The sequence below is a fragment of the Myodes glareolus genome, chromosome 8 (assembly GCF_982192425.1).
Source record: "Myodes glareolus chromosome 8, mMyoGla1.1, whole genome shotgun sequence".
Taxonomy (NCBI): domain Eukaryota; kingdom Metazoa; phylum Chordata; class Mammalia; order Rodentia; family Cricetidae; genus Myodes; species Myodes glareolus.
In genome coordinates, this window is record NC_142033.1 from 21,468,564 (window position 1) to 21,493,080 (window position 24,517).

The 24,517-nt window shown below is 37.3% G+C and overlaps 1 protein-coding gene across 1 annotated transcript in view; it reads left to right on the forward strand.

Annotated features, from left to right (window-relative positions):
* The first annotated feature begins 1,141 nt into the window (after positions 1-1,141).
* Positions 1,142-24,517, forward strand: part of LOC125408209 (transmembrane protease serine 11E) — a 45,659-nt gene continuing 22,283 nt past the window's right edge. Inside the window, exons 1-2 of the mRNA XM_085691701.2 lie at positions 1,142-1,225; positions 19,293-19,417. Of these exons, the coding sequence (XP_085547827.1) occupies positions 1,218-1,225; positions 19,293-19,417 (133 nt within the window). The 5' untranslated portion in view covers positions 1,142-1,217. The remainder of the gene's footprint in view (positions 1,226-19,292; positions 19,418-24,517) is intronic.

Here is a 24,517-nt window from a genome sequence, read left to right on the forward strand (position 1 = left end):
CACCCTGCCTCCTGGCTCTTACACTCATTCTACCTCCTTTTCGTCAGTGTTCCTTGGACCCAAATGGGAGAGATGCGAAAAAAAAAACAACAACAAAAACAAAACAAAACACATACACACACACACACACACACACAAAACAAAAAAAAAACAAAAAAAAACAAACCACACCTTGGAAGACACAAGGACAACTTGCCAGGATGGAGGTTCTTTGTAATACTGCCATAGTGGCTTTAATCTCATCCCTCATCAGGAATCCCGGCTTCTTGCCCCGCTCATCTGAGCTCTGGGGTCAAGTAGTACAATCAAGTAGTGTCCTTTCCTTCCCATATATAAATTTAAGAGTCTATGTGTGCAACAAGAGATTTCTTTCTGTTAAAATTTCGTAACTCGTAGAGTGAGATACAAATAAAGAATTCCTTTACATTAGGCAAGAGTTTGAACACCACGAGAGCACGGAGGGGAAAGGCTAACCCACTTCATGGGCATCAGAGAAAGCTATTTGAAGATGATGTCTCAAACAAACATAGAGATACTTACATTTTGTTTACAAGAGCACATCGACACCTAAATAAAATAGTGAGTTAGGCAGTGTGCCAGATTCGAATAAAATAGAAGTGGGGATTAACATTTGTAAATGACCTGACTTTTCTAGAGCAACAATGACACGTAGTTTTAACATGTGAATGTTTTTCTAATCTCTGTTGTGTTTCCAAAACCTGGCTTATAGTTAATTCCAAAGGGAAAATTTCATTTATATGCTTGACTGAGTAGAAAATGTGTCAGCTTAGTTTTTTAAAAGCACCGGTGTTAGTCCTTGTTGGGCAGTTCTCCCAACTTAATTGAACCTGGAAGCTTGAGGAGGCTGAGAAGGGTAACACCTAATCTTGCCTTTTTATACATTTAAATAACGGAACAGCCTAAAAACCCTGTTATGTTGCTATTTTAAAAGTAGCTCAAGATAGTAGCTTTGAAGTTCTTACTCCTCGAAAGTGCTTGTGGATTATTCTTGTTGTTGCTCTCTATAAACAGTCTTTGTCGCGCTAGTCACACAAAGTCTCCGCACTAACCAAGACTCGTCAGACTGGTTCTCTATGGATCATCAGTGACTTCTTTCTTCACCTCACTTTAGCCTACAAAGCCAGGGATGAGCCCAGCGGAGGCATAAGCTTAGTCGCGGACCAGCCACCCCAGGCCTCAGATCTTGCTAGTCAGCGATGTATCGGTGAGTTCCTGGCTCCTTTCTACCCAGCAACTTGTAGTCTGCAGTGGTCTGAGGCACGCAAGGACTTGTGAGTCTCCAGACGACGATATTTTGTATAGTTTTTACATGACATTATGCCAAATAGGTTCTTGTCTTTCCCTTAGGAGTGTTCCCTCTCTCTGTTTGTTCATGCTCAGAAGAGTTTTCCAAAATGTCAAGGAGACAATGATGTACTGCTATGTTTAGTTTGCTTGTTTGGGGGGAAGAATTTTTTTTAATTTAGGCTGTATTGGTATGAATTATGAGAGTATATACTTATTTCATAAAGTATGTACAAGAATGTAAAATTAGATCATGTTGGTTAAAGTTGTTTACTTCCCTAAGTTGTCTAAAATTGAAAAGTATAAAATATTTTGAAAGAATAAGAAGCAACTTAAGATGACTTCTTTGAATCGCTAAATTATCATAACTAGATCTAAAAATCAGCCTAATGAGAGATGTGGTAGTTCAGGGGTAGAGCATTTATCTGACTGATAAAAGACTCTGGGCTCAATACTCAGCACCATACACACATCCAACTGCAGTATACCTTACCACAGCAAACTTCTCTATTGTTTTATTTCAATGTTAGAACCTAAATAGTAACAAAATTTTAGTTTACTAATATGGATTTAAAACATTCTTAATTTAGTATTAAAATTTATTTTCTCAAACATATTTATAAATCTCTTTTGATTTATGCTTGATGAGTAAGTATCTTTAACACTTTGAGAAGAAGATATAAAAATTTCAGTGGAATCTGTGCCTTTGATGCATAAGGAAAAAGCCTGATTTTGTCACTGGTAGAAATTCTATGTGTATTTCATGAGAAGTTGAATATTCCTCTAGTATCTCAAAGAGGCAACTAAGAGCTGCAGATCTTGCAAATATAGTGATGTCTTCCTTTTACAAGCATTTTAGTAACCCATGATGCTTTTTGTACCTTTTCTTCTTTCTCTCAATCACTGTAAGAGCGTTATTATAGAATATAGTACTTCATTGACTATAAGAAAATTGCTATAGAATATAGGGCTGGAGAGATGGCTCAGAGGTTTAAAGCACTGGCTGCTCTTCCAGAGGTTCTGGGTTCAATTCCCAGCACCTACATAGTGGCTTACAGCCATCTGTAATGAGATCTGATGTCCTCTTCTGGTGTATGTATACATAATAGATAATCTTTTTTTAAAAAAAGAATATAGTAACTTCAAGAAAATCTCTATCCAGTTCACCATACTTCCAGATCTTGCTTGTGTTAGGTCTGACTGAATCTGAATTTGATTCTAAATGTGTAGAGATGCTGCAATGAAGCAACCATTATAGTGAATTCTGTTTCTATAATTTATCTCTAATTTAAAACCGAAGATGTGCTAATTTTCAAAAGTCCTATTTCAGGATTGATGAGTTTACCTCTCAAGTAAACAAACAAAAAATCCCAAACCAACTAACAATCAAAAAATCTCCCCAATTTGAAGGTTTAATGACAGATGAAGTAAACTATGTGAGAATGGGGGCTAATATTGGATGAGACAGCAAGGGAATGGGTTGAGATGGGAAGAGATTGGGCTTAGCACACAAACTTTCAGCAGGATTGCTATGAAGAAATAGGAATAAATATGTGTTCATAATTTCTGTTTGAGGACTTTGCCTCATTTCTAGAGCATAGAAGAAAGAGCTGGAGAGTTGTATTTACATTCACCTTTATTGTTAGCCAAATTCTGAGAACCTTCTTCCTATCCCACCTATATGAGAGTCGCCGTTTAAGAAATTTAAGGGGAAGAAAATAATTTAGACTGGGTGAAGATTTTTCCTCTTACCCTTCATTTTCTTCAAATAGTTATGCTATATTATTCTCTGAGAATGAAGAGGTCAACACTTAGATTTTATAAACACACGTGAAAGAAAGTCAAAGAAATCCTCATTGTAAGCTTATAGGAGGAGGCCTGGGAAGAGAGGATATTTCTTAAGTATTTTTATTTTGTTAAATCATTTACCAGTAACTGATGATAATGAAAACTAAAAGTAAGTGGATCAAACTTAAAGGAACTAAAACCTATGCTTTTTAAATAGCTGAAGGTGAAATGATTAATATTCAAATGAAACAAAATAGACAGCTCATTTTCAATTACAAACTACTTTTCAAAGAGTGGCCCATGTACTCCCTCCCATTAGAATCAATAAGCACTTAACAAAAGTAGAGTTATTTAGCTCCACATCACAAAGCCTAATAAATCTGTGGTTGAACTACATGTTAAACATTTTCCTCAATGAAATCTTAACTCTGTCATGTTTGAAAAAACAACAGTGTAGTGTAGACGTAAAGGAAGGAATATGTGAGGCTGATAAGAAAAACAAAGCATAAATGAAACAGTTGTTATTCAAAAGAAGTCACTCTGTGCTCTATTTAAATTAAAATAATTATATCTTAATGAGAGGTGCTGTCTCCCTGCTCACCTTCCCCTTCAAAGGAGATGAGCACTTATTTATGCAGCACAGTGGTGATTACGGAAGAGAGGATAATTTCAGAAGGTACAGAAACTAAGGGAAGGTGCTGCCATATTTGGATAGTTTATGTCAAACAGGGAAACAGGTCTTATTTTCATCTGCAAAATAGGTTTGTTTACAGGAAAAACTTCATGATACAACCACACCACACCCGGAAATTAGTCAGCAGTGATATTGAAAGGAATTTTCGATGACAGGTAGGTTCAGAGTTGCAACATGGCTGTGCTACAAGAGTTTAACATACGCTCATTTCTCTTTCAGCTAAGATCAGTCCAGTTCATGGAAAAAGTTTTGCTAAGTTTTCATTGAGATAAGTCCTGTGTGGATTCATATTGTGTATCTTGTAAAATGTATTCCACTGAGTAATGCTCTCCTAAGTGATTATTGTTACCACTCTTTTTAAAAGATAAGGTGGTGTGGTTCAAGTGGTCCAGGCTCCCTGTGGAATCTAGCACTTGCACTTGTAGTCTGAAGTGTAGGCCCTTTTACCTAGAATAGAGTGTCTGTCACAGGTGGTAAACAAAGGGCCCTTTAGGCATTGGGGAGCCTTACCAAAATGAAAAATAATCCCCCATATATCTACATGGATAAACTATGAATACACAGGTCAAGAGACAGATGGTATTGTAAAGCCAACATGAAATTGTCTATATGTGTGCTGACAATGAGAGACTGGAGGATAATTTTACTTTTATGTATGGATTTCCACACATCTTTTTAGGAATCAACTATCTTACTTGTGTCTAAATTTTATCTTCTATAAAATGAATATGTGACCTAATTTCCCTGCTGTCTTAACGGTGACCAGTGACTGTGAGCATAGCATTTATATTACATCAATGTCTCTACGAATGAGTTCATTGATCATAATTCACTGTATTTGTCTTTTCCTCTGAAATGGGATTAGTTGTTTTAAAGAGGGAACAATTTGAACAGTACTGAGTTTTATACCCAAGTCTGATAGTGTTATAGCATCACTTGTTGTGAAGTAGTTCTCCTAGACAATATGTAAAAAAAAATGGGTTCCATGACTGTTTAACGGCTCTATTAGTGTTAAGGTTCAGAAGAACTATATTAATAGTTACTCAGGTTGGATGAGGTGACATTCAGAAAGCTGAGGCTGTAGGATTGTTTGGGTTCAAAAGTTCACGGACATCCTGGGCAATATAGTGAAACCTCAGCTCAACAAACACAATACGATAGAATTCATTCAAGCATATATTTTTTGAGCTACTTGGTTGAAGATAATGAGCAGGAAATGAAGGGAATAATTTCTCAGGTCTGAGATCAGTAGACTAGGGATCAAGAAGAACTGAAGGCTGAGAATGAAGGTGGGCTGCAACATTAAGACATGGCGTCAGGACCTGCAAGCCCAACCTCTCTCCAACTACACACAAGGCTTGCATGGGAGGGTGAGTTCTCAGGGTTTTCAAATAGTAAGTCTAAGATGATAAACTAGTTTATGAGAAATCCAAAATACCACTGGAGCATCATTAAATTTTGCCTTGCAATGTTTCATCTGAAGATGTCAGATGGCATATGGTATTTTGAATCTGAGTAAGTAAACACAGAGGAATTTTGTGCTTTGTCTAAAGTTAAACCCTGAGTCAGAGCGCAACAAAATAATAATTGCTATCATTTGAGTATACTGTGTAGCAACTATCATTCTAAAACATTACTTGTATTTAATCGTTAAAACAACCTATGGTTATAGTGTACCCATTCTATACATGGGGAAATAGAGGCTTAGAGACATACCATTTTTATTCAATTGGCAATAATGAAAAAACTGAAAATGAACACACGTCTGTGAGTCTCCAAAACCTATGTTTTAATCATAATGCTGACCCATCCTTATTGGGCCTTTCTGTTCATCTATGTGAGCTCTCTATGACCAGTTTTACTGTTTTACCATATTAAGAAATAGGAAAGTTATACTTTGAAAGAATGAATCAGTTATTCAATAAATGTTCTTTGAAATTAGCTCCTGCAACAGGAAGCATGGAAATTCCATTCTGCAAAGGGCATGGAGCGCAGCAAGGTTAGATAATTTGCATATGGCTACAGGAACAGGTGAGTCAGTCAGTACTAGAGATAGAATCTGACCTCCCAGTGCACCTGTGCTGTGCACAGTTTAGGAGGAGAGACAGATTAGTGTGGGCTAACTACACAGCCCAGGCTATTGTTATGACTAATCCTATTAGAATGTGAATAAAAATAGATGACTCTCTTAAAAATTAACATTATTCATTTGTTGCATACATGTTGATTTGAAATACCTACACATTATAAGACAGTTAAATTGGGCAAATGAGCATGTATGGCACTTCATGTAGATTATTATTTTTTAGTGAGACCAGGTAAAATCTAGCCTCAGTATTTACATGTATATAATTAAATTGTTGTTAAGTTGTTATTAAATGTAGTTACCATGTGGTAGCTCTCTTGACCTTATTCCTTCTAGTTAACTGAAAATCTGTTTTAGTTAGACTGAATACTGAAAGTTTGTCAGGCCACATGTCACAAAATGCAGAAGATACATGCAGGAGGAATAAAAACACTCGCTTATAGATAAAGACTCCAACATATGTTTTGTCGTTTGTTGCCTTCTATCAACCCCATGAAGCAGCTGATTTCCATACTAGATGGCAGTACATACAGGGAAACTAGAGATTAGTGGGGCTGAACCTTTCCAGTCTCTGAGACAGTGAGGAGTGGAGCTGAAGGTTTAACATTGCAAGTTCTAACTTCAACTCTGTGTTTTATCACCCTCCCTGCTGTCTCTGTCATGCCATTAGGCTTGGAGTCATAAGGCCTCCCTTGGCTAATCAGAGTTAATTTTCCTTGTCTTTTAAAAGATTTATTCATTTTTGCATCTCAACATTTCTAATCAAGAAAATTCCAAAACAATAAATTTAATAAACATCCACGACTCTGTAAAACCGTCATTCAAAATATGCAGTACAGTCAAGCTGTTGTTAGGTGCTTCTTACCTTGTTGAACACTGGTTCTGGGAATTCAGAGTTCTAACCCTTGCACTAAACTATACACACCTTAGCTAACAGGAAGTAGCTGTATGACTACCGAGACTAGCGCTGTGTTTACCCGAAGATCAGTGCTTTTCTACGATTACTTTTTCAAATTTAATTGTTCTCTGCTTAAAGCTGATCTCCAGTGCAAGAAAAGAATTGCTGTGGATGGATTAGGACCAAGACTTGGAGGGTCCTCTCTTCTCCTTTCATAAACACTCATGCACATGTGAGGCCACTTGAAAAGAAAATTGATTTTGTATTATGGAAGAAATAGAGACATTAATTAATAATTATCGAGTATTTAATATTTGATTAGAAAGGTGCCAGGACATCTATAAAAATTTCCATTTGATGTTGGAAGATTCTTATGAATTGGGTTATGGCATTGGTTCAGTTTGTTGACGGGGAAATGTAGACTCAGGGAAGCCAGCATCTTCCCCAGGGTCACCTAGTTAATGAAGGGCACAGTAAGGGACACATCCAGGCTATTCAGAGCCAAAAAGTCTATGTCTTAATCTACCAGGTGAAGAATGGAAACCATTAGCTTGAAGTTACAGGGCTTATAACAGGAGATTATTTTTATTTTTAATATATAGAATAGATTATTTTTATTTTCTTATATATGTTGCTTGTGAACCTAGCGTTTAATGACTGAGCCCTATGTTTATTTTCTTAAGATCTTTAAAATATGTGTGAGTGTTTAAAGAAAAATTTACAAGAGTATAGGGATTTCAAAGTAAAACGAACTGAGTCTAATGCTTCAATCATCACATTGAATGTACATAGCCGAGATCAGTGGTTCTCAACCATCTTAGTGCCGTGACCCTTTAATAGAGTTCCTCAAGTTGTGGTGACCCCCAGCCATAAAATTAACTTTGTTGCCACTTCATAACTGTAATTTTACTACTGTTATGAATCATAATATAAATATCTGATATGCAGGATGATCTTAGGTGACCCTTGTAAAAGGGTTGTTTGACCTTTAAAGTGGCTGCAACCCACAGGCTGAGAACCACTGGTCTAAATACTGAAAGACTGGGCTGAAGGGGAACTCAGCCGGTAAAGGCATGGTGTCCTGAGTTTGATCCCCAGAGCACACATGATGGAAGGAGAGATTTGACTTCTGGGAGTTGTCCTCTGATTTTCATACACATAGCATGTATGCCCTTCCCTGCAAAAAAAAAAAGTGGATGTAATTTTAAAATGTAAACATGAATACACACTGAAAGAGAATTTTCAGGTGGGATTAAGTAAAAGAAGAGAAAGAAGACCTATTTTCCTTCTAGAAGGAACCCACTCTAAATATAATAATATAGAAAAGTTAAATATATGATAAAAACCCAAATATCAAGCAAACACTAATCAAAGATGTATGTAAATATATATTAAACTTAGAGAAAGTAGACTTTAGAATGAGGAAAATGACTGGGGACAAAAGGCTAAATTGGCCAAAAAGATAGCAGTCCAAAATGTGTTTACTCCATCACAGAACAGAGGTTCAAATAAATAAAACACACAGTGCCGAAGGGTGAAATAAGCAAGTCCAGAGTTCCTCCTGGATGTGTCAACTCTTCCCTATCACTATGTGACAGAGGAAAGGGACAGAAACTCAGGTAAGACACAGAGAACCTGAAAACATAAAACAGTTTGACCTTGCTGACCTGTAGCAAACCCTCTACTCACAACGGGCAGAGTGCAAATTCTTCTCAAATGCACAGGATAAATTTACCATGATAGCCTCTATTCTGGGCATGAAACAAAGGACAGTAAAATGCCCTAGAATCAGCAGTGGGCATGCTGGCTTAGAGAGAAATGTTGGGAAAGTTGGCCCATGGCTGCAGTTATAGGAAAGGGGTTATCAGATTGAAGCCCTGACAGCTGTTAGACCGTGACCAAGCAAGATAAGAGCAAGGGGGATTAATATTCAAAACCCTTACCTCTGACCATCTGCTGTAATGAGAAGACTCTAATTGGAACTTCAGTGTCTTGAAATGTTACTACTAAATTTATTATTTGTATTTCAGAAATTACAGAAACTTCCAGAAAGTTACTAACCATCTATCCTGAGGTTCTTTTCTCGTAAATGTGACATAAAATGATAAATATTGTAAGTGATCCACTCTGTGAATCACAGTCGTATCAGATTTAACTAGGAACAGCAGGGTGAGAATAACTATAGAGTATGTGAGAAATTTCATTATGTTTAGTGTAAGACAAGTCTGGAGGCCAGCAGCTGTGTGAGGGGAAGGAGGGAATTAGATATCTAGGCTCTTTTTACCATGCTGCTCTATCCAAATTAGCATATATTTTCTAAGGCATGAACTAATAAGGATACTTTATCTTCAATTAACTAATTAATATGTATTTTAGTTATGAAATATAAATCAAGATTCTAGCCACCACAGTAGATTCCATTGGTATCTACTTATTCATATGGTGAGTCTCTCTCTCTCTCTCTCTTTCTCTCTCTCTCTCCACCTCCCTCCCTCTCCTCTCTTTTTGTGGTTCTCAAGATTGAATCTAGGGCCTCAAACATTCTAAGCAAGAATTTGATCACTGAGATATCTCCCTGGCCTTCATTTTAGTTTTTAAGGTTTGAGAAATGGTATCATTAAGCTTTCCAAGCTAGCTTTTGAGTATTTGGAATTACAGGCACATGCAACCAGACTTGGCTTCAAATGGTGGCTCATATCAATAAAGAACACATTTATTCTTCAGGTTGCCACGTTCCCTACTTAATTATCCGGATTTACTTATTAAAGAAAAAGACAAATCCTTGAGATCGGTGTTTCGGAGTCTCTACCTATGACATAGAGGTGGAATCATTGTGGTAAAGAGGAAGCAGGGGGATACCTAGCTCTGAACTTGGGAAGTTGATTCACAGCTGTAAATTCGGTAGCTATGAGTTGTAGATAAAAATTAAAGTCATGGATGTGGTTAAATATAACTATTGAGTTCTTCTGATTAGAACACTTCTCTTGTAATCTCAGGGCACTGATGTACTTGGAAAAACTATCTTATTTTAATAAGAATTTGAGACTATTAATGTGTTATTACTAAAATGCTCATACTTTGAAGTATGACTGAGTGTGTAGTGATCTATTTCAGAAATCTTTCAATCTCTTTGGAATTTTAGTTCACATAATGTTACAGGTCACTGTTTGTGGCAAGACATTTATTTCTTAGGTAAACATACTTCATTTGAACAATCATATAAAGATAAATAGGGCCCAAAATTTTCCAATTACATGCTACTGCTAAGGTAGTTTAAATAAGGTTTCAGAATGCACCAGAGTTTGTACATCGTCTGGGGGATCTTTGGTGATGTGTTTTTCTGCTACCCTGGGAAATGGTGCCTAGAGCACAGAGTGTGGTTTGTGTTCCACCTGGCAATCCCAGGGTTAAGCTTTATTCAGAGCATAGAAAATTCTAAAACTAACTTGGAAAGCAAGTATTGAAAACTACAAGAATTTCTCAGATTTGATGCTTAATTGAAATTTATCCATGTAATATTTTTAGGGACCTTTTATTTCAAATTAATGTAAAATTCAATTTATGGTAGCTTAAAAATATTGACTAGTAGAGAATTGTTAAAAATGAAATGTAAAAGTTTCTTAACTTCCTTCTTATACCTGTTTCCTAGAAATAAAACTATTGATAAAATTAAGAAAAAATAACTTGTAGTCTCTTAACTTGCTGGAAATTATGTCAAATTATCTGATATCAGAGTCAACAGGAGAACAGTACATTTGAAACATATGAAGAAACATATGAAACATATAATTAATACACTGAATATGTGAGATATTGATCATTAATTTTTATGGATCATAAAAAGCAACTAAGGTAAATATTTATTTATTACTATCGATTCTTAAGACATTAAAGCATATGACATCATACTGCAAAAGGCTAGGATGCTTGAACTACTGTGATTTTGAATATTAACTCAGATTTTTGTTCCAAGTCAGACTAAAACCCAGGTCACTTGCCTTCATGTTCACGGCCAGTTCACCTTGTCAGTCAAGCTCCCACAGGGGAACTAAAATCAAAAGTCTAAATGCAGATTTTGCAGGAGTATAGAAACATCACAGAAAGTGTTTGAATGTTTGAAGCTTTGTGGTAGCGGTGATAGGGAGGTCTCCAGCTCAGATTCCTCAGCCTTCCCTCTATATACCCGTCCACATGCAGTGTCATAGGCAAGCTTGGTAATTCTTACATCGCCCCATTTTCTGGGGTTCAGTTTCCCAGCTCTGGCTGCCATGGCATGCTTTGTTTGTCCTGCTGTAGCAAACTGTGCCTTTTAAAATTCCTCCATGGCAGTTTATTATCCTGAACAGAAGTTTATGAGGAAAGTAAACATTAGTATTAAACCTTACAATAGATCAACATATGTGCAATCCTATACCTAACTACTTAATGATATATTTTTAAATATTTGCGCCCCTTTTATCCATAACTATAAATTTCTAGAGGTTAGGCAAAGTGTCAACCTGCATACCAATTTGTGTTAATCTAAGTTGTAGCCTATAGGGCTGGGAAGTTTATAATTACATTGATGGTAGGGTCATATCGATCAGATCAAGTCCCCATTGTGGAGCCACTTTTGGTATTTGCATAAAACATCTATCAAAGTCTGATGCTATGACATGCAGTCTTGCCAGCATTACCATAAAGAAATATCACCTGAGTTTTGGGATTGGTTAAATACAAAAATGATTATACTCTAGGGTTTGTCTAAGTTAATAGTTAATATATTGCAGGATTTTCTGTTAAAATATCTACTTAGAATTTATTTATCAAACAATATAATATTTTAAAGTCTACTGTTGTGTCTACTATTCCAATATCTTTAGCTATTTTATAATATAACATTTCTAAAGCCATTCCAATAATAACTATGAAAGCCTGGTCAGATTTTTTTAATTTAAATTTTTATTCTTTACATACATCTTGACTGCAGTTTCCCCTATGTTCACTTCTCCCAGTGCTCCCTACTCCCCCAAACCTCCCCTCTTCCTCAGATCTGCACCTACTCTAGTCCCTTTTAAAAAAATGAGCAGGCCTCCTAGGGATATCAGTCAAACACGGCACAACAAATCCCAAAAAGACTAGGCACAAAGCCTCATCAAGACTGGACAAGGCAACACAGTAGGAGGAAAAGGGTCCCGAGAGCAGGCAAAAGAGTAAGAGATAGTCCCCACTCCTGCTGTTAGGAGTCCCACAAGAGCACCAAGCTATGCAGTCATAACATATGCAGAGGACCTAGTTTAGACCCATGCAGGATTCCTGTTGTTGCTTCATTCTTTGTGAGTCCCTATGAGCCCTGTTAAGTTGGTTCTGTGGGTCATGTTCTTGTGGTGTCCTTGCTGGTTGGATATTTTTAAAACTTATTGTAATGCTTTGTATCTGATTGATTTCATAAAGCCAACTTCCTATCAAATTACTTTTAATGAACTATTACTGACACTGCCAGTACTAAGGAACATAATAAGAGTGTTATGTAGCTATTTTTGTTTAGATGTTAATAATAGAGAATGAAGATAATTATACTGCACAGCATGCTTTTTATGAAGGCCTAATAATGGTGTTGCTGAATAACTGGTGCTTTTTCCTTTTGAACGCCAAAAAGAAGATATCAGATCAGGATTTGATTTTTTTTCCCGCTGTTGTATGTTTTGTTTGGGGGGGATATATTCTAGAAACTTACCAGTGTTGTAGCATGACTCAAGGAAATGTCTATATGCAGATATTTTTAGACCTATTTCCATTTATATTTTACTTATATTTTCTTTCTTCTTCCATCCACACATTTAATTTAGTAGCAACAGCAACACCAGCACCACACATTCTCACATCTCAGACACACACACAAACACACACACACAGACACACAGACACACACATACACATACACATATACACTTTTATAAGTCATCTTAAATCAGTTTGGTACAACATGGGAGACAAAAGCATCTATGATCAGAACACTTATAGAACAAATTACCCAACATAGGTCCTAAATTAATTCCCAAAGCTGGAAATAAAAACAGTTTTCCTTTATTTGTATTGATACTGTAAATATAAAATAGAAATAGCTGTTTGTCAACAAGTGACATTCTTGCTTTTTAAATTTTTTAAATCTATTTTTTAAACAAAGTATCTTTTCTCACTTTACATACCAAACCCAGTTCCTCCACTTTCCCCCAACCCCACCCCTGACATTTTTGCTTTAATTGCAGCTTCTTTATGTGAATTATGAATAAGTATCATTGTAGGGATTAAACATATAAATCAGTCCACAGAATACGATGTTGATGTGTTCTGTACATCAATGAATAGAATAGAAATATGTTTTTTTGCAATTTTATAAGAGTAATTTGCTTGAATTTCTTCTTAAGATATTAGGAATCACAGCTAGAAAGACAACTCAACAGTTTAGAGCATTTGTTGCTCTTGTAGAGAACTCAGGATCAGTTTTACAGCTTACTCTATAGCTCAAAACTAGCTGAATCTCTAGGGATCTGATGCTCTGTCTGACCTCCATAGGCACCAGGCAAGCAAGTGGTACCCATGTATGCATGCAATACACTAATATATTAAAAGACAGCAATAAAAACATACTACCTGTCTTTGTTATGGTTACTATTGCTGTGATGACCAAAGGCAACTTGGGAAGGAGAAGGTTTATTTCACTCACATTCTCTGTAACAGTTCATCATCAAAACAGTGAGGAAGGGAACTCAAGCAGGGCAGGAACTCAAGCAGGGCAGGAACCTGGAGGCAGGAGCTGATGCAGAGCCCATGGAGGGGTCTGATTGCTGGCTTGCTCCCCATGGTTTGTTCTGACTCATTTCTTATAGATCCCAGGACCACCAGCCCAGGGATGGCACCACCCACAATATCTGGACCCTACCCCACCAATCACTAATTAAGAAAATGTATTAGAGACAGTACTTATTGGAGGCATTTTATCGGTCCAGGTTCCCTCCTTTCACATAATTCTAGTCTGTGTAAAGTTGATATAAAATTCATAAGCACACTATCTATGCCTACATATACTTTTTATTTTATTTCTTTCTTGGGTGCTTATGTAATTTTGCTTCATAAATATTAGAGAGAGTAAAAATCACAGTGTCCTGACAATACATGGTTTACTCAAAATAAAATGCAGCTGAAGTATTTACATGGGTGGGAAACGCAGGCACAAACCTGTAACCCAGTGACTCTCAACCTTCCTCAAGCTGAGACTCTTTAATACAATTTCTCATTTTGTGGTCAACCCCAACCATAAAATTATTTTGTTACTGTTTCATAACTATAATTTTGTTACTGTTATGAATCATAGTGGGAATATTCAATATGCAGGATATCTGATATGTGACATGCAAAGAGATCTCAACCTACATGTTGAGAATCACCATTGTAAGCTAAGCTAGTGCCAAACATGTAGTAAATACGCTGTAAATGTTAATTGATGTGCTGTGATTTTATTTTATTTTATTTTTGGTCTTTTGAGGTAGGGTTTCTCTGTATGTGCCCAGTTCTATTGTACAGGCAAGTCTAAAACTCAGAGATCTGCCTATCTTTGTTTCCTGTGTGCTGAAATTAAAGGCATGCACCACTATGACAAGCCTGCTTTTTATTTATTTTTTAATTAAAAATTTAATGTGTGCACTCATGGGTGTGCTCATTGCACTCATGTACACTCATGGCCATGAGTGTGCGCCTATGGGGGCCAGATGTCTACATCAATTGTCTTCCTGTTGCACAATATTAGTTAAAGATGCGTTACATTTGTTTATGCTGGAGAAAATTTGATTAATGGTGTAAATATATGTTACATTCTTTTTGTTGTATGTTTTGTTTTGGATTTTTTTGAGGAAATTTGTAATGCCTTAGATACATGATGTATTTTTTTCTTCTATTTTTTCTGATTTAACATGGATGCTGTACTATGTCTTATTTGTATTTCTCACTGTGTACTTTGGTAACAGTTTTATAGTAGAAAGAGTATATAGTTGGAAAATCATGTTTTAAATACAAGGAGCAACATTAGCCATAAATCTTGATCACCATATGAAGTATTTTATGAAAATGAGACTTTCTGGAATAGCAGTTTCTCTCAGCAAAGTCTGACTTGCCTTTCCTTGTCTTCAGTATCTCAAGTTGTTTCCTGGAACTAAGGCGGTCTATGAGTTCATTGAGAAAGATCAAACACCATAGTGTGGTACCAAAGAATGACTTTTTTTGCAAGTTCGTTTAGTCAACTTTTCTTTGGTTCCTGAAGGATGAACAACTCTTGAGCATGGGGTAGGAGTACATACAGAGAGGTGAGGTTCAGGCTTATCCCCATGAAGGTACAAAAACAAACAAACAAACAAACCAAAAAGCTGTAAATATGATGTTTAGGGTGAAAAGGTCAACCAGAGCAGATAGTTTTAAAATCATCTTCTAAACACACGAAAACATTTTGTGGGATGAGCAAAGAATAGACCTTGGATGCTTTACAGAGGAGGCAATAGGAAGAGCTTGCTAAGGGAAGCAGTATGGGGTGTATGCGGGCTAAGTCATTGTTCACGGCACTTGTAGAAAGAGAGTCTACTAGAACTGGGAGTGCTTCAGGGCCTAGGGAACTGGGAGAGAAAACTGTTACCAAGATGTGGGTCAGATACTAGGAATTTCTGGAACATCTTCATTGGCAGAAGAATGGGAGACAGATTTGGCAGGACTACAGCAGGAACAGATCATTAGTGTTGACTTGTAGGCTATCCATTGAACAGCCATTGCAAACTCTAATTTGGGGTCCCAACCTGATACATGACTTCCGTTTATGTGGTGTTTGAACTAAGAACAGTTTTCATACTTTTAAGTGATTGAAAAATCATCTCGTAAAATATTTTGGCAATTAGAACACATTTAAAGATCGGTCTCTAGATATGAAAATGTACAAGGATACAGCTGAGCTCTGCTTTGATTCTCTACTGTCTGTGGCTGCTTGACAGTACAGTGTCAGCACTGAGTAGCTGTAGCAGAGAACCCACAGCCTAGAAAACAGCAAAAGGAGCTATGCCTTTAACAAAAGCTGGCCAGACTCTGGCGGAAGAGGCTGATGATCACTCATTAGGACCATCCAGTTATGGGCATCATAATCATGCTTGTTAGAAGAGTGGGGCTGGACTGAGCTGCTGAGACGTGGGAACTGACAACATCAGCACTACTTACTGTCAGAGAGAAGGAACAAGAAATTGGAGAGCCACTGTTGTTCTGAACTCGGTGCTGACCGCGCTAAGTGGGGGCTTGTTCTGACAGGCTCTCCTCAGAAGCATTGCACTCCTGCCTTACGTAATCGCCCACAGCCTGCCAGCAGGCTTGCTTGCTGCTCTGCCTCTCTCTCTCCCTCACATTTCGCTGTCACTGCCTTTCCTTTTTTAGTTCTGTTCTGAACATGACAAGGTGTTGATAACACAATGTTGGGTCTATTACTTGACTCCTAACAATTTAAGGCTAGTCAAATACATCTGTCCCCTCACTCCTATACTTTTTCAATTCTCACTAATTATACATTTCCCCAAATGAAAAAGAAAAAACCAGGAAACAATTTGGCAATTTGAAATTAATGAAGGAATTAGAATTCAAAAAGTCTTCCCAAGAGTAAATTGAGGCGAATTAAGCTAACTTTTGGAGTGGCAAAGAAGTGTTTGGACATGGTACCTGATACAGGACATGCACATGGTACATGAGCATCCACTGATGTGAGAAATACATTTGTTCCTCCATTTTATTGACGCTTTTAGAATGCTTTCTAACCATGTCTACTTTGGAGCAGTTTAGTACTGAATGACTTTCTGAGAAAAAAAGGTAACTAAGAAATAATAAGTCGTACCAGCGAATGACTTATTAATAGAGGGAAAAAGAAGTCAAGTTAATTGGCATGAAAGCAATGCTATAGATTGGGAAAGGAAAATATAAGGTTTCAAAATATCTTGGTAATGTGGGCATCAATATTATTATCAATAGTTAAAATAAGTATGATAAATGCTACTGATATTTGTATACCTTTTTCACATGCACATTCAATATGATAAAATTACAACATTTTTCCCTCCCCAGAGCTCATCTGGTTAGGAGTGGATGTAATAATTCTTGTCTTTCATACAGAGAAAACTTGAGAGAGTAGTACATCTACCTGGATAAAGAAGCTGGTGGTAGCATGCAGAAATACACTCTTATAACTGTTTGTCTAAATTGTCTCAACTGGATTCTCTCCATCTTTGTCCCATGATATCCCTCTTGCCTCCTAACACCAAAGAAAGAATGCCACTCAGATATTGAAGGGATCAAGAAAGGAAGCCAGAGTGGTACCTTGGCACGGTAGTGAAATGAAGTACACACACACACACACACACACACACACACACACACACACACACCAGACCTGATCTTCTTCAGTCATTTTTAAATTCTCTATAAGTTCTCTTTATCATTTCTTCTTTCTCTCTCTTCTCCATTTAATTCAAAAGCATAATTTATTATTTAAGGCACCTATCATAAAACCAAAATATGCATGGATCCAAATGAAAGTTTTGTTCATTTCTTATTCTATTTCTGCTAATAATTCAGCACCTCTTGTGTTTTTATTATTCATACACCATATAATTACCTTAAAATTAGAATGCAAAATACCTCTTATTCATATTCATCTTCATTATTTTTATTAAGTGGATAATTGATACCTCTCTTGTTAATACAAGCAGATTTGCACTCATTAACTTAGTGATTGCTTTGCATGGATTTTTTTCTGGATTAAAGAAGTCACTGTCAAACAAATACAACTTATACTACACATCTCAGCATAGTAATCATGTAGTTTTTGCCATTCTATCCTGAGTTCTGTACATATAAGTTTATATTCTTCATCTGGCATGCACGACATTTTTTGAAAAACCTTCCTTCCCCGTATCAACCCCAAAGTCTTGCTTACGTCTGCTATATGCATCTCCTGTCTTCTGCAACAGATGAATAGCAAGCATTCAGAGATAGACGGGGCAGGAATAAAGCCGAAGAGCTTCTTGTACACAAGTACACATGAAAAAAAAATAAACACCTGATGAAGAAGTATTTTTATACTATAGTAATTACCTTCCTAGGAACAGGTGTTTGGAACTCTGCTCAAGGGAGAACTGACGATCAAAGAGGTCAGGGAGGGAACGCTGAAGTTTCCATGGTTACCATCCCATGGGAAAACCATAACAAGAAGGGCAGGAAACAACTAAGGTCCCTTGGGCCTAGACATTATACCTTATAACTGGCAGTTGGGACAGGCAGGATTCTGTGAAGATGGTAACACAAATATTCCCTGCTCTATGAACGAGGCACGAAGATGCAATCAATGATAGTGCTACAGGATCAATGTGACATTTCCTGGTAGTCCTACATCCCAAGCAATGAGTCCTCTTTACTGCTATAAATAAAAACTATTTTTTTTGCAAAGTACTTTTCACATTACGAGAAGCTTCCTGCTCGCACTGGGGTGCCTTATTGATAGGTGGAGAGTCTTAGCATTTGAATGGTTTGAGCCTGAGTCAGAGCTGGTAATGAAAAGACTGGAAGTACAATCCTCTTTAATGGGATTTGGTACCCAGAACTTCTCCACCAGGTCATGACATTCTCTCCATCTTTCATGTATTGGATGAGTAGAATTTTAGAAAGAAAGAAACCCATTCCACTCAATTTATACATACGAGAAATAGCTAATTAAAAAAAATAGCAGCATTATAGCCAAACACCTTATCAAGCAGTGACTATTTTTTTTTTTTTTTTTTTTAGTATTTGAATTCTCTTACCAACTGGAATATATAATCTGAAAGATTGGCAGTTGAATCAATCAAGCAAAAGTCTGGTTTACCTTCAGGTGTTAGGACTGAGCTTCAAGGGAAAGATGAAGTCACACAAAAAGGGCCCCCAAAACATCATGGAATGGTTTTTAGGAGGACTTCCATAATCCCTTCTGTGCCCCCTCAAGGTTAGGTTTGGAACTAGATCATGAAAATAAAAGGCAAGTCGAATTAGATCTGCAGCGTATTATGCAGTTTAAGCTTTACCACATTTCATAAGCCATTGAAATTCTACTGTCTAGAAACAAGCTTTAAATGTATAGCTCTACAGCACCTACCTACTCTGTAGCTTGTATGCTGCTTGTGGGACATAGGACAGCTAACTAGTCCAGAAGCCCCATGTACAAGCCAGGCACTCTTGTTATAATTTTACATATAGAACTATTGTTTAATCCTTACAAATAATCCTCTGATATAGGGACCATTTCTATCATCTTTGTGCTATAAATAAAGAAAAGAAACAAATTACTTGCCCGAGGTCAGGCAGTCAGAACCAGGGTTTGTCTCAGCAGCTGGGAACCAAGGCAGCACCTGGGCATCTGAAAGCCCAGTGTTGCTAATTTGCCTAGAGTGTAGAATGTACTGTCGTATAATCCATCTGTTTACTCCCTTCCTCAGGCCGCCTGTGGTGAGGGCCAGGAAGAGAACTTGTGTGGAGCCCTGGGTTATTGGCCTCATCTCTTTTTTATCCCTGATTGTCCTGGCTGTGTGCATTGGGCTCACCGTTCACTATGTCAGATACAGTAAGTATGAAATGCCATGGTATCATGTGACTTACTCCAGCTGTTTCCTCATGGGATTTCCTGTTTTGGCTTGCCTCGGGGTTGTTTCTTCATTACTATGATTTATTTGTATAAGAACTCTTTGACTGCCTTGTTTTTCATTTTAATCTCCACAAACCAAGGAGGCTCCATCCTTCCCTCTTTAAGGGAACGACGCTTCCTACCAAGAACAGAATGCTGCTTTCCTTAATAACTAGGAAGTGATGAAGGGGTCTCAAGCAGGGGAAGACCACAGCTTAGCTAGAATATGATGTCTTGAGTTAGCTGAGATCACAGAACAGTAACCTTGATTTAAAAATAAAAAAATCTAGTTCATCAAAATTTTAATATTACAATAAATGAATTAGACACTGAACTATGATGTAAAGCTAAACTCTGTTGTGCACTCAGTAAGGTGGAAAGATGTTCACAATGATGTGTTATTAAATAAGTGCCTATGTTACTTAAAATCTTATTTCGGAATGTAATGATGACAGAGAACAAGATATGGTGAGCTTAATTATGAGGGGGTTCACTTTGTGGTAATCAGGTCTCTCACTGCCAGATGAACTGCTAGTTGCTGTTATGAAGAAGGTACCTAGGGGACTACAGAGTTATTCTTCCAGGATGTAAGAACCCTTCTGAATTTTCCCTGTACTGTGCCTTGCGTTTTAATTAGTTGACTCAACTATGACCTCTTAGCTTAATATCTCCCTGAGTGACTAGATTATGTGTTGATATCGAAGGCTTTGAAACTATAGAAGCTAATCACTTGATTCTAATTTAATTGGGAATCTGAGGCAGGTGTTTTCGCCTACAGAGAAAGAGTGATCTGTGATCTGTTTATTTTTCTGCACTATCTACAAAGCACAATCTCAATTTCCAGACCACAGATACATCTCTTTTGGGTGGTTAAAAAAAATGCTTAAAACAGATTTTCTTTGAGGTGCTGTTTATACACATGTAGGTCTTTAAAGCTGGGGTATCTTTATTTTGGTAATAGAAATTTCTCTGGAACATTTTTAATACAAAAGAGTTGCTAAAATAACATTGCAACACAAATCTGTTATGATGAATATACTGAGCTTCATTATGTTGTAAGTATTAGTATTTCTCTATGCATGTGTAAGATTATGGCTTACTCAGTTTTATATTTCAGAAAGTTTGAATATTCCTGGCATATATTAGGTCCCTTATAAATATTTATTTAATACTGAGTGACAAAAAACAAATGATGTGGTTTTAGGATTATCTGGTTTCATAAGAAACCCCTTGCAACATTAGAGGCTTGATCACTTTTGTGAGAGAAAAGCACTTCTTCCTTCATCCCCTTTGCCTCTTCCTAAACCAAGTTGTGTAAGGTGATGGATCTTACTCACATGTGTACACTGAAAACCAGGTCATGTTTTCCAGTAACTTGTTCCTGTGTCATATTGTCTGGATGATCAGCCCAGAAACTGTAACACAGGACTTCCCACACACCACACCTGAATAAATAGTAATTCTTGTATGTTACTGTTCTGTATATGATGTGTGATTTACCATCTGGGGGTGGAAACCAACAATGGAGTAACTAAAACAATGAGCATTCTGGAACTCACATGCCAAACTAAATAGATGGGTTACAGAGTAAAGACATGTGACTAGATTTGGAAAAACATCATTTTGATCCTCACTTTATGAAACCAGGACAGCTTAGCATTGTTTGTACAATTTCTGTCCTGTGCCTTTGGGACTCTATTTACAGTTTTCTGTACTGTGGATGTGAGGTGGGTCTGTTAGTGTGCAACATCACTGTTAACTGTAGAATTATAAAACTGTTTGAAAATTATCAACAAACTCATGTTCATCCATACTTTTAATATATTCAATATTCACTTAAATTAAAAGAGATAGCATATGATGCTAGAAGTTGGAAGCATTACTAAAGTTTAGTAGCCTGTTTAAGTCTACAGAGCAAAGTACAGTATTGATTATATAAATTGTTCCTGTGGTCGATCTATATGGAAGTGCCGATAGGTGACCATGTTTGCCTCTTCAAATGATTTAATCTATAATTTTTAAAAAAGATATGCTTAAGCAAAAAAGGGGGCCTCTTATCCTTTTGTTGATAACATTACTATTTAATGTTTAATTGAGTACTGGCTACATCAGCATCGGCTTGGAACATTTAGAAATTCAAAATCTGCATTTGCAATTATTTTATTTTGACAGAATTCCCAGGTGGCCCGTTTATTTATACATTGTAGCTTCAGAAGACACATTGCAAGCTAAAGAATGCAGCTATATAGAATATATATATATATATATATATATATATATATATATATATATAGTTAACCATGAGACAGATGTTTCAAAAGCAAACCTGAGCTGGAGAGATGTTTTAGTGGGTAAGAGGGTTTGCTGTGCAATCATGAGTGCATGAGTTCCATTTCCTAGCAGGAGTGGTTACATGTCTGCAACTTTGGTGTTGGGAAATGGAGATGGACCGGTCCTAGGAGCTTGCTGATTGGTCAGTTCAACAGAAAGAGAGCTTCAGGTTCGGAGAGAGATCTTATTCTATTCTGTATTTAATTTTACTCTATTGGGTAGTGTGGTATGTTTATGGTGTATGTGTGTCTGTGTCTGTATGTGTCTGTGTTTTTTTGTCTCTGTGCGCGCGCGCGCACACACACACACACACACACACACACGTGTGTGGAAGCCAGGGAAGATGGGATGAATGTATCCCTCTAAATACACACACACACACACACACACACACACACACACACACCATAAACATACCATACTGCCTAATAAGGTAAAACAAAATGCAGAATAGGATAGCAGTAGTTTATAAAGATAATTATGTGACTTTTCAATATTTCAGTAGCTTGAAAACTTTTCTTTCAAACGTGTATATTTCAGGGACTTGCCTGTTATTTATGGCATCTTGGCCATCAAAGCAAGGTTTGTGTAGAAGGAGAAGTCACAAAACCACTCAGTCTCTCTTGTCCCTCACTTAAGTTGAGGTTACTCAGAAATTCCTGAACTTTTATTGTCTCCAGCCTTTGCTTTCTCTTCATACATCAATTGCTGCTTGGGCCTGTTAAAGTGATCATCAGTTTCTTTTTCCGTCCTGCCAAATCCTCTAGATTTGGCCAAGGTATTAAGTTTGCCAGGGTTTTTTTGAATTAATGTTATATTAAAACTTCATAATTTTAAGGACCTGCAAGAAGGTTCGTTACGCAAAAGTGCTGGCCATGTACGACTGACCATTTGATTTTGATCCTTGGAAGCCATGTAAAGGCGTAAGGAAATAGCTGACTCCACAAGTTGTCCTCTGACCCTCAGATGCTTCCCAAGGCACTTATGCCACACACACATGTACCATGCACATGTGTTTTTTGTTTTATTTTTAAAGATAGGGTTTCTTTGTGTATCAGTCCTGGGTGTCCTGGAACTTACTTTTAGACCAGGCTGGCCTTGAATTCACAGAGATCCACCTGCCTCTGCCTCCCTAGTGATGGGATTAAAGCTTAAAGTTGTGCACCATCACCACCTGGCACATATCTATATATCTCTATCTCTATCTATCTATCTATCTATCTATCTATCTATCTATCTATCTATCTATCTATCCCCATAGTTTTAATGAGTGGGTATTTGTTTTGTTTTGCTTTTTTCATTCTAGGAAGCTACTTATCAAAGGAGTCTGTGCTTTAGTTAGGCCTTGTCTTGAAAATCTGTCTTGAAATTCTGTCATGTATTTTCTGGCTTTGCCACATTATTTTTGTCAAGTTATTTACATTGCTGATACTGGAAACCCCTAAATAAAGATAGCATTGCCTTCTAAAGGGGTTATTGTAAGTTAAATGAGGTGTATGAATAGCCCGAGATGCTAGTGTTTGGTGTTAGTTCCCTTTTCTGCTGGGCTTTAAGGGAAGAATGAAAAGAAAGAAGGGAAGAAGAAAGAATCTTGCTGTGGGATAATGGTCTTGTACCCTGTAAAGATTTGCAACTTTTATTGGTTTAATAAAATGCTGACTGGCCAGTAGCCAAACAGGAATATAGCTGGGATGACCAGAATAGAATTCTTTGAAGAGGAAAGGCTCAGTCTGCAGTCATCACCCAGACCCAGAGGAAGCAAGATGAGAATGCCTCACTGATAAAAGGTACCAAGCCATGTGGCTAACACAGACAAGAATTATGGGCTAATTTAAGATGTAAGAATTAGTTAATAAGAAGCCCCACCTAATAGGCCAATCAATTTATAATTAATGTAGGCTTCTATATGTTTCTTTATAACTGAACAGCTATGGGACTGGGTGGGACAGAAACCTCTGTCAACAGAGCCTGAGTGAAGCACTGTACATTTTCTTACAATAACCATTTTCAATGATCTTAGGCTACTGGTATGGTTGTAATGTTTGGTACAACATTTCTCACAGAAATGTGGCAGGCATTAATATGCATGGAAGGTAGACACAAGTCTCCAACTTACTGTTGTGTGGAAGCTGAAATCTGACTACATTGACCCTGCATAGGTCAACAAACCAGGTTGTATGAATTGGCAGTAGAGATTGGACACAGTGGCTAAGGAACAGACAAAACATCCCCTAAACCTACAGGTAGAAAACAAGTTCTCTGGCAGAGGAGTCCAGTGCACCTATATAGTGTCTATGGAAGGTTACAGCAGGTGGGAATTCTAGCTCCCTAAATTTCTGTTTTCTGGAGCTGGGTACTGGTAGCACATACCTTTAATCCCAGCACTTGGAAGACAGAGGCAGGCCGATCTCTGCGAGTTCAAGGCCAGCCTGGTCTACAGGAGCTAGTTTCAAGGATAGTCTCCAAAGCTACAAAGATTCTCTGTCCTTACCCTCATTTCCATTTCCAGCAAAAATACATTTTCTCACACTATAGTCCAGAATTGATGAGTAGTTAATGTATGGAGGGGTCTACTTCTTTTTTTTTTAAATTAATTAATTAATTTGTTTGTTTGTTTATAAAAATTTCCACTTCCTTCCCTCCTCCCCATACCCTCCTATTCCCCCCACTTCCTCTCCCCCCCTCCTTCTCCTCTTCCCTCTCCAGTCC